Source organism: Eublepharis macularius, chromosome 14, assembly GCF_028583425.1.
Source record: "Eublepharis macularius isolate TG4126 chromosome 14, MPM_Emac_v1.0, whole genome shotgun sequence".
Classification (NCBI taxonomy): Eukaryota; Metazoa; Chordata; class Lepidosauria; order Squamata; family Eublepharidae; genus Eublepharis; species Eublepharis macularius.
The window spans coordinates 55012696-55023528 of NC_072803.1; the positions used below are offsets into that span (position 1 = coordinate 55012696).

General features: G+C 47.0%; 1 protein-coding gene across 1 annotated transcript; it reads left to right on the plus strand.

Moving 5' to 3' along the window:
* The first annotated feature begins 330 nt into the window (after window positions 1-330).
* Window positions 331-3622, plus strand: LOC129342568 (uncharacterized). The gene is made up of 4 exons (XM_054998401.1): window positions 331-654; window positions 903-1206; window positions 2484-2549; window positions 2644-3622. The coding sequence occupies exons 2-4, from the start codon at window positions 1131-1133 to the stop codon at window positions 3138-3140; spliced, it is 639 nt and encodes a 212-aa protein (XP_054854376.1). The 5' UTR covers window positions 331-654; window positions 903-1130; the 3' UTR covers window positions 3141-3622.
* The last annotated feature ends 7211 nt before the right edge of the window (window positions 3623-10833 follow it).

Below are 10833 nucleotides of genomic sequence, written 5' to 3' on the forward strand. Positions count from 1 at the left end.
TTTTTTTCTCACCCTTTAAACTGAACATTTTAACGTTTAAACGTTCATCACACAACAAAAACGACATCAGGAGAGGGTGTTGCGTGCTGCGAGACACGAAAATTGGGTCATGTGACCAAGCCGGACCACTGAGAGCTCGAGCACTGCTGGGCGGGAGAAGTTCATTCCTGGTCTATCTAACGGCTCAGATGGCGATGCAGAAAATGGCTGGACGAGGAGTGTCGTGGAGGGAGAGGGAGACACTGGATCTCATCGACTTCTGGGGAGAGGAGAAGGTCCAGGAGTCACTGTCAATGTGCCACAGAAACACAGACGTCTTCGAAAAGATCGCGGAGCAGATGGCGGCAAGAGGGCACAAGCGCACGGCTTTGGAATGTCGGACGAAGACCAAAGCGATGCGCCAAGAATACAAACGAGTGGTGGCACACAACTCCAAATCCGGAAATGCACCCACAACGTGCCCATATTATGCCCAGCTACATCGTATCTTCAGGGGCGATGCCAGCATCAGGCCACAACGGGTGGCCAGAAGCCTCTCCCTTCCGCGTGCCGACACTCCGAGACCAGTTCAATTTGAGGGGTCCGAGGAACTGTTTAGCCACCCGATGGTGACCCTGAATCTACAATCTGTGGATGTCACAGCAAACGATCAAGGTAAGTGTGTTTCCTGCTGTTGTGGGTCAAGCGGCAGAATCCTGGGGAGGGATGTGACCACTAGGCGAAACGTTATAACGTTACAGATAGACAATGCCCATTCTTCCTATGAACTTTGCCGGTGTCAGGCCCTTGCCAAAGCAATCTATCTGTGTTGGCACTTGTAATGGTGGGTGTGTGAAGAGGGGCCTAGGGTGGGGGGATGTGGTGGGTATGGATTTTTCAAGTGATCCTTTGCTCACCTGCAGATTTATTCCGTGAAAAACAACTCAAGCAGAAGCGACCCTGAAGTCACAGTAATCAACAAGTTTGGACATGCACCGGTGACATTAGATGTGTGGGAACCTGTTATCCTGTGACATCGTCAAGCCACTTGGGAGTTCACATCACTGGACAATACATGTTATTCTGACAAGAGTCTTCCATTCATACTCGCATCACTAATATCCAAACTTTCCTAAATATAACTTACGCTTATGTTTCTTCCAGGGGCTGCATCTGACCAGGAACAATTGATGGAAGCATGTGATGGGGGAGAGGTGGGAGAAGAAGGTAAGATCGAGTGCCATGATCCTGTTTGGCAGAGTGGACGGGGTGCATAAGGCAGAGACACCGTTGGCGTGAGGATTTCTGTTCTTTCTAGATAAAGGTGGTCTTAGAAGGGCATTAGGATCATACTGTCAATGAATTAACTTAATTGATTTGAATTACTTTGGATGATTGATTTAGAGGGCCTCCACAGTAGAGAAGACAGTCAGCTTAAAAATGATGTTTGCCAAAGTCATTACAGAAAGAAAGCCACAAAACTGTCTCTCGCTTGACGGTGCACGTGGGTGCGCCCAACATTCACAGTGGAAGGTTGGGCACCGACAAAGCACATAACTCAAGTTCTGCATTGTCAAAGAACATAATTGTTTTCTATTACCTTGCTCTTACTTGTATGCCACTTCAACTGTTCGAGCATTTAAAGTTGCCAGTCTCCAGAAGGGCTGGGAATCTTCCAGGAATTACGGCCAATCTCGGGACTGCAAAGGGGGTTTTCCCTGGGCACAATGGCATCTAAGTAGGACAGATTCTATGGCATAACATCGCATGCTGTGGCTGAGCTTCTGCCATGCACAGGCACTGCACCCAAATCTTTATGGATTTCGCAAACCAGAGCTGGCAACCACACATGAAGGTTTGGGAAAAGCAATGATTTCTTTGATCACATCACAGCCTCTATTTTTCAGAACATAAACTGAAGGCGGAATTGGCTGCCTTGCCAGTCCCACCTTTTTGGGGGGGGGAAAAACCTGCTTTTTCATGATCAAAGAACTACTGCTTGGCCCAAACATCCATGTTTTATTGCTTGAATATATCTTGCATTGCCTTTGAGAACATGTGCGCTAACTTCGTGATGTTCCCTCTTCTGAGTGCGGATGGTGTCCCCGGAAACCACAAATGCTGGTTCATTGACATGTGAAGTGGCATAACCCCAAGTGCTGTCACTCATTATATTGCTTTCTGGGCTGGTGACATATCTTGAGGTTCTTAGACAGAGAAATGTCAGTCTCAAATTCTGTCTACAAGACTCTTTATCTGGAGATGCCAGGGATAGAATCTTGAACCTTTCACATGTACAGCATTAGCTATAATAATTTGGGCTGAATTGTGGCAGCATCCACACACTGTGAGACTCGCCTCCGCACTTGCCCTTTCAGTCCACCTCGCTCTAGTTTTGTCTGCTCTCACTGGCTGCCGCTTTCAACTAGAAAACCAGATTCAACCTCTGGCATCTCTATTCTGACACAATCATCAGAAAAATTTTTTCCTTTGAATTCCCACAGATTCGGACTTGACTCAGGTGGATGAAATCCCGGAGGAGCATGAGGACGGCGGTCGTCAAAATGTGGGTGAGTGTGCTTTTGCGGTCGTGATTCCTTCAACCCTTTCTAGAAACAAATTTCTCTCTTACAATCACACCAATTTCTCAATTCCTGGTTTCAGTCGCTGAAAATCAGCCCGTTGAAACCGCACCAAAAACCACGGCACAGATGTCGCCTGCATCTCGGCTAGAAAAGGCTAGAACCCGAAGCAGACGTGTGGCCTTGCTTAGCACCGTGGCAGAAAAGATGTTGTCTCAGGCAGAGAGAGAGGAGAACAACAATGCCAAGGAAAGAAAACAGACATTGACGGAGAGCCGAGAGTGGCGCATGCAATTTCTGGAAGCGGAGCAGAGAAGGCATGAGGACACTATGAGGGAGGCACAAGAAGACAGAAAGGCTTTCATTGAGGCGCAGCAGCAGAACTTTGAGGGCATCAACAGAGCGGTCAGTGCCTTAAGCTCCCTAACCGAAATTTTGCTGGGGGGAAACCGTGAGCAGAGTCACCAAGCCATGCCAGGACCATCATGTGGAAGGGGAAGTGTGCATAGATCTTCACAGGAGAACCCACCCAGAAAGAGGTGCCGTGTGATTAAACCCAGCAAGAAATTTGATTTGTGAAAAACCTTTGAAATGTGAAATATTACTCCTTTCTGGGGAAGTTGAGCAGGGCATGGGCCACGGCCAAATTCATTTCCCCTTTCCCTTTTTTCACTCTCCCACAAACCCGCTGAGAGTGTGGAATTGCCTGGATCAACCCATCACAGCCCCAGGGACACAAAATTGGAGGAGGGAAGAGGAGGAGAGGCAGGGGGAAAGAACAACTCAATTGCATTGAGTCATCAGAAAAGGGAGATTGTTTGGTCCCGGTCACTTCATGTGAAAGTTGACTTCGGCAATAAATAAACATTTCAGATAGGTTTCACAGTTTGATTGTGGATAGGTATTATTTGGTCTGAGAAATTTTAAAACATGACAACCATATTTATTGTGTGTGTTTTTTGAAAATTTTTTAATGTTAACTGCTATAACATAACCAAACTATTTATTGTTTGTGCCGTTTAAAACTTTTTACTGTTAATCATTAAAACATGATCACTGTTCCTTTGATTGATGGATTATTTTGTCCAGGTCATTCCTCAGCTTGCCGATATCCTCCTTGGTTTCCTGTCTCAAAATCCTCAGCTGCCTCTCAAGGCCGTCAATCCTCCTGTTGGTCTTTTTCACTGGGAAAATAAAAATCACAGTCACTGAAAGGTAGATCACTAACCATCACCTCCCATTGAACCCTGTCTTTGGAGGGTGTCCAGCACGGTAATTTGTAGTAGCTGGTTTTTTTGTCATGACAACTTTTGCCGAAATCAAACACCATTGCAGTGCAATCCTTTGACTGAAATGGCATGCGTCAGGGGAAATTTGTGGTTGTTCCTAAGGCAAGGAAAAAATTCTACTCTTCCCCAGCCATTTCCCTTTCCACCCCAATTTTAATCTGGCAAACAATGCCCAACACATTGGATAAGTCATGGTTGATATGGTGCCTTTAAATTTTTTTTTCATTTTAAATTAAAACTCACACACACGGAGACATGTTGCCACCACCTGCTTCACTTTCCCAGCAAGCTCGACAACATGATCCACTCTGAGGGAGGAGGAAGCACCCGCAGAGGGGCTGTCTGTGGTCGTTTGGGGTTCCTCGGGAAGGTCACCGAGCTCGGCCACTCTGTGCTGTGATGAGGTTCCATCTGAAGCGGAAGTTTGGGGTGCCTCTGCAAGCAGGGTTACCGGATCCACTGTGTGGGATGATGAGGTGCCTTCACCGGGGCTATCTCTGCCAGTGGTGGTTTGTGGTTCCTCAGCAAGGTTTGTGATCTCCAACGCTCTGTGGGAGGATGAGGTAACCTCTGATGTGTCATTTGTGGCACCAGAAGCTTGTGGTTGTTCAGCAAGCTCGGGAAGATGTTCGACTCTGTGGGCTGCTGAAGTGCCTTCAGAAGGGCTGTCTCTGGCCCTTGTGGTTTGGGGACCCTCAGCAAGCTCCATGAACTGCTCAGCTATGCGGGAGAATATGGTGCCTTCTGAGGGACTATCTCCGAGTGCAGTGGTTCGGTGTTCCTCCGCTTGCACGGCTAGCTGTTCCACTCTGTGGGAGGAGGTGGCTCCATTAGAAGGGCTGTCCCCGGCATCATCATTGCGGGAATCCTCTGTCAGGTCAATGAAGGGTTCCATTCCGTGGGTGGAGGAAGTCCCTTCTGAAGGGCTATCTGCTGCCGCGGTGGTTTGGGGCTCCACAGTGAGATCTATGAATGCGTCAATGCTGTGGGAGGACGGGCTGCCCTCTGACGGGCTTTCTCTTGCATCAGTGGTTTTGCATTGCTCTGTGTGGGGGAGAAAAAGCAAGCAACGTCTAAAAGAGTCCAGTGTCACCTTTAAGTCTAATCAATTTTATTGTTGAATAAGCTTTCGAGAACCACAGCTCTCTTCATCAGATGCCAGATCAAAACTGTTTTTATCAGGCATCTGATGAAGAGAGCTGTGTTCCTCGAAAGCTTATGCAACAATAAAATTGGTTAGTCTTAAAGGTGACACTGGACTCCTTTTTGTTTTTGCTACCACAGACTAACACGGCTAACTCCTCTGGATCTGTAAGCAATGGCTGTAATTGTGGGTGAGAGAAAACATACACCCTCCACGCATGAGAGAAACATGATAACACTAAGCATAATTGATGGCCCACCTTGGTCCTCAGACGAAGAAACCTCAGAGGGACCTCCCATCATCGCACCTTCACTGCTGCTTTCCTCCTCCATTGATTGAATTTCCTCTTCCTCGTGCCCCTCATGCTGGCGTGTTTCGCTGGCCAAGATGGTCACCTCATCCTCTCTGCGGTATGATGTTGCTGCAGAAAAAAAAATTTGTGGTGTGTTTCAGCCCCCAAAATGAATAGGCGAAGTTATGAAATCATCCATCCAACAACGCAATCACTGTTCTCGACCAGGAGTTGGTGGCTTAGATTAGGGCAGAATTTCTGTGGGTTTGCATGTGTCTGGAATCCAACCCCTCTATACGGGAAACAAGGCTCTGCTTCAAGGGAGGGGATTCATCAGCATATATGCACTACTTGCCAGGCTAGGACTTGGGCACATATCTCCACAAACAACTCTGCCATCACTTTCCTCCTACATTGCTAAGAAGACTCCGACCTCCAAAAAAGGAGGGAGGGTTGCCAGCATTGCAACGTTACCACTTTTCCTGATTTTGTTTTTGTGTTTTAAAAAAAAAAGTTATAGCAATGTTCCAACATATGATGATACTTACCCTCATGATGGCGGTCCTCCCAACGAGGACGGCCAGCAGCAACCCAAAGCCGCATCAGGGAACGGTGATGAGGTATCTGCCCGCTCCGGCGTGGCAGACCTTGCCAAGCCTCGAGGGAGTCGTAGAAGTCGCACTTCAGTCTTTTAAATTTTGTGCGGCACTGGTCTGGTGTCCTAGCATAGCCTTCTGCCCGGAGCTCCCTCGCAATAGCAGCGTATGCCGATCTATTTCTCTGATGCGTGCTAGACATGAGGTCGGGCGCGAAGCCCAGACGGAGCACAATATCCAGCAGCAAGCACACCTCTTCGTGCTGCCAGAAGGTTCCCCTTCCTCTCCGGTACGGCATTCTGACTGTCCGAAGCCGATGAGAGCAACGCTGAAACGTCTCGGCAGAGGGCTCCTTCAACGTTTCCTTGCCCCTTCCCCGAAAACAGTTTCTGCCAGCAAGGATCAGGAGGGAACACTCTCTCAAGTATCGATTACCGATCACCCGCAGGAAGTAACGCACGCACGCACAGAACATTGGGCCGAAAGTCATTGGCCGTCCAGGATCTGGGCGTGGACACGTCGACAGGCATTTTCTTAACTGCCTGGCCTTGTGACTAAACGTTTCAACGTTTATCCCTTTTAGATTTAAAAAAGAGATGGTTCATACACGTCCAAACACGCCACGAAAAAATGTCATGCAGACAGGGGTGCGATCATGGGGGGAAAAACCATGAACATTGCGGGAACAATGGGGCAAAACTTGAACAGTGGGGAATGGAGGAAACCACACAGGTGATTGCACAGCAACCTTGGGTGACAAGGCCAACTGTCAATCCAAACCTGACATTCTCATGCTTCCACAGCTTTTTTGAAGGCCACCTCCGGTGGCCCAAAAAACCGCCCAAAACAATGTACCAATTTGTTGATTATCAAGATCAAATAACAACTACAGGCAGTCTGGATGGACAAAGGATTCTGTTCGTGGCAAGGAATACTCTTGACATGGAGTATTTATTTTTCTTATCACATTTAGGACCGTATTGCTACGGTCCCCTTCCTCAAAATGTATCTTTGTAGCAGTGCAGTAATGCGGCCCTGAAAAGTACTTTTGGGGTGACTGCTGCGGTCCATTTAAACTGCCTCTTGGGCAAGCTGCAAATTGTCACCCACAATTATCGATCACCTCTGCTTGCCACTGCATTTAGGCAGGTTCGGTGTGTGTATTGGTGGGTGGATGACCAGTTTAAGAAACTTGGCGACCCATGCAAATTTGTTCACTTGTCTGCCACTGTTGGCCAAGCCACTATTGACAAATGACACTTGAAGGGCAAGTGTGTTTCTCCCAGTTCACTTGTCCTCCACTCAATCCACCTGCAGTTCAAGCGTCATTTGAAAATTTTTGCTTCGTCCTGATTGTTGAGGAGAACGCGCATTCAGTGGTGGGAACTCAAAAACAGCAAACAGTTTTGAAAAACTGTTCAACATCACTCCTGCCAATCTTTGCATGGGAGAGAAAAACCACACACTCAATTCAATCTACAGTAACTTGAAAGAACCAGACCTGATTGCTCACGAATTAAAATGTTCAAATCAAATTTATTTGTCATTTCTTGGTGACGTTACAGAACATTAATTCAACACTTCACAGCAGCACGAGTCAACCTTTATTGCTGTGATCGATTTCGTGATGATTGCTCAACATCAATGCTTGATGTCTTGGTGAACATTAATCACTCGAAAGTCACAAACTGAAGCCCGCATCCAAGCATGCGGAGCAAACCTGGAGGTGGCACAAGATGCTCTTAAACAAACTAAAGCTCAGCTACACAAACATAAATGGCTGTAAAAACAGTTTCGGTTATAAGAGGAATTGAGATTGCACACATGACATCCGACGCTTAAGTGGTGCACTAATCCAGAAAAAACAAAGCACACCCGGGGAACATGCAATGGCAAGTGAATTACTGATGCTGCACTTGACTCAACATATGCCTGGCGAGGACATCGCGAACCACCTTTCCCTGCTCCAGGTGACGTCTAGGCCACACGGGGACTGGTGGTTGGTCCTCTGTGAGTTGCACCTGCTGCAATGGTGCATCGTCCTCTACATAGCCATGTCCCTTTTGCTCGCACAGATTATGGAGGACAACGCATGCCACGGCAATGCTGGTGACATTCTCCTCTGCAACCAGCAGGCATGATCTAAGACACCTCCAACGGCCCTTCAGCCGACCGAAAGCATGTTCGACCACATTTCTGGAGCGGGTCAAACATTTGTTGAAGTGCCGCTCCGCAGGGGTGGATGGTGTGCCGTAAGGCTTCATCAGCCATCTTCTCATGGGGTATGCCGCATCCGATATTATTAGTGGAGGCACAGCAACCCCTTCCAAAGTGAGACATGGGTTCCCCGGCACAAATGCCCCAGCATCCATGGCTTCACAGATGGCAGAATTGGCAAAAACAAAGGCGTCATGGTTGCGGCCACTCCAACCGACCTCCACATCAATGAATCGCCCTGTATGGTCCACTGTTCCCTGTATCAGGATTGAGTTGAACTTTTTTCTGTTGCTATACTCATGACCTCTTCCCTTGAATTGGCAAATGGCGATGTGCGTGCCATCCACTGCCCCAATGCAGTGTGGAAATCCAAGCTGCTGAAACCCAGCCATGATCTGTAAAGAGAGTTAAGTTTAAAGCATCTAGAAAGTTTCAATCAGCACACAGACAGTCAGACAGAATCTTGAAAATCTAAACACGAGTATTGGTTTCAATCATATTTATAAATTTAAAAGTCTTCATATCATATTCATATTCCTTGTTTTAAACAGCCGAAACTTAAACAGGTTAAAACATGCCGCCAAGGTCCAGGCATGAGATAGGGGGAAACTTACCTTTGCCACATCTTGTCCCAAGCAGACTAGTTTGCTGAGCAGCTCTGCCTCGATAGCAAAGCAAACCTCCAGAACTATCCCTGCGACTGTAGACAGTCCCACGCCGAACTGGTTCATGCAGCCCCGGTAGTGGTAGCAGTTGGCCAGGTACCAGATAGCAATGGCCACTCTCTTCTCCACGGGGATTGCACGGCGAAGTCTGGTATCCTGCCTTGCCAGTCTTGGGCCAATGCATGCCACCAGCTCATTGAAGGTGGACCGGGCCATGCGAAAGTTCTGTATCCATAATTCGTCATCCCATATAGCGGTGACAAAATTGTCCCACCAATCATTGCTTCTGGGATAGACCCAGTAGCGTCTTGGAACACGGATACCTGCCAGCGCGATCCATCGTGCTCGTGCTCTGCTGCTTCGGTGGACTCGCTGTGGTTGTTGGTGTATGTCATGCAGAGCCCACGAGGAATGCCTTGTCCTCCTTCTTTTGACCACACGGAGCCAAAAGCTGTTCGTGGCTTCAATCGATCGCCTCAGATAAATGAGGATTATTTGAAGCCAGGCCAAAATCAGAGCTTTCACAGCAAACATCGTTGCACAATTTCGAAACGCGGAAACGCATAAACGTTACCACGCTTGCGCAAAATTTAAAAAAAAAAAAAAGAGAACATTCCCCTCCCATCGGAACACTGCGCATGCCAGCCAAAAAAGAGCGCAACAAATGCGAGCCAATTGAGGCGGGTGTGAAAGCGGTGGGTGAGAAGATTTGTCAAACGCCAACTCGAAACTTTCTATAAGTGTGAAGAGCGCAGGTGCAAATGCGATGCAGACGCGATCGCATTTGCTGCGCAAAAAAGGCGCGGTAAGCTCCTAGTGCGAAATGCATCAGAGTGAGTTAAAACTATCCTTTCCCCCCAACTCTCACAATCTCTAAACAAGTACTTTTTCAATACATAATATATAATGATACTGTTATGTATTTCATTGTTTTGTGGTATTAAAGAGAAACAGGAGATCACATCTGCCTGCCTGCCTGTCGTGTAGCTTTTTAATGCTGTAAAACAGCAGTTAAGCACCACAATGAGGATACCGGCACCAAACTGTAGGCCATATTTTTATTGTCAAAAATCTGAGAACAGTATGCAGTGAAAATCATGTGTTTTCTTCCAACCCCACCCCTAACACATACACGTAATTGAACCATAAAATCAAAAACAGGTGAAGAACCTTCCAATCCCCTACCAAATTCAGCTCAGGTGGACTGAAAAAGTCAAGCTGAGATGAAAAACAAGTGGGAAAACAGAGGTGGCCATCAAGGCTTACACAAATCGATTACCCGCTTTGAGGGAACACAAGGCTATTCCCCCGTTCCATGCTCCACTGCCTGTTTCCACATGGCTGCGGTGCTGCTTGGCACCAGCTTATGTTGGCTGACCTCCCTGCAGAACACCTGTGATATTTTGCTAACTTCTCCGATTGCCAACCCTGCACATTAAATATACAACTTTACAGAGCGGGGGGCAAAGTTTAACTTGCTCTAATCAACTATAAAATGGACCGAGAGCTCACACTCATGCCATAAAGACCGAGGTCTTTTTTATGCTGATCATTAACTGCTGCGGCATTATTTCTTCCTAGAGATTTGTTATTAATGAGCACCGAAATTACTGATTTCAATTAACTATGTTGCACTTATATTGAAATACAGTTGGGTCCACTCTGGGGAAATATAAATAAGGAGATGAGATCAGACATCTTCCTTCTTCAAAAAGGAATGGAAAGATTAAGGAGCCTGCAGCGCCCCCTTTAGGCAATATTGTTGTCAATTTATTCTCTTTGTATTCCAGAATTACTTCAAAAGTTCATTCCGAGCAAACGTGGGAGTCATTTGGAGCAGGGCCTGAGCAGGCAAAACAGCAGTCAAAATTGTGAATGAAGCTGAAGAGATTTTAGTAAAATTAGTACAATTTCTCAGATAGGTAACTCAACAGTAGAACTTGTGGTTTGCATGGAGAAGGTCGGAGTTCAATCCATTCAATCTCTAATTAAAGGATCTCATATATCAGTTATAGAGAGAGGACTTCTCTTCCTAAGGTCCCAGAGAACTGATGCCAGCCACAGTATGC

Excerpts from the sequence above, each read along its gene's own strand:
- LOC129342568 (XM_054998401.1), top strand. The coding sequence starts at position 1,131 with ATGTTTCTTCCAGGGGCTGCATCTGACCAGGAACAATTGATGGAAGCA. Across the intron at positions 1,207-2,483 it reads GGGAGAGGTGGGAGAAGAAG|ATTCGGACTTGACTCAGGTG; the intron begins GTAAGATCGAGT and ends GAATTCCCACAG. Across the intron at positions 2,550-2,643 it reads CGGCGGTCGTCAAAATGTGG|TCGCTGAAAATCAGCCCGTT; the intron begins GTGAGTGTGCTT and ends TCCTGGTTTCAG.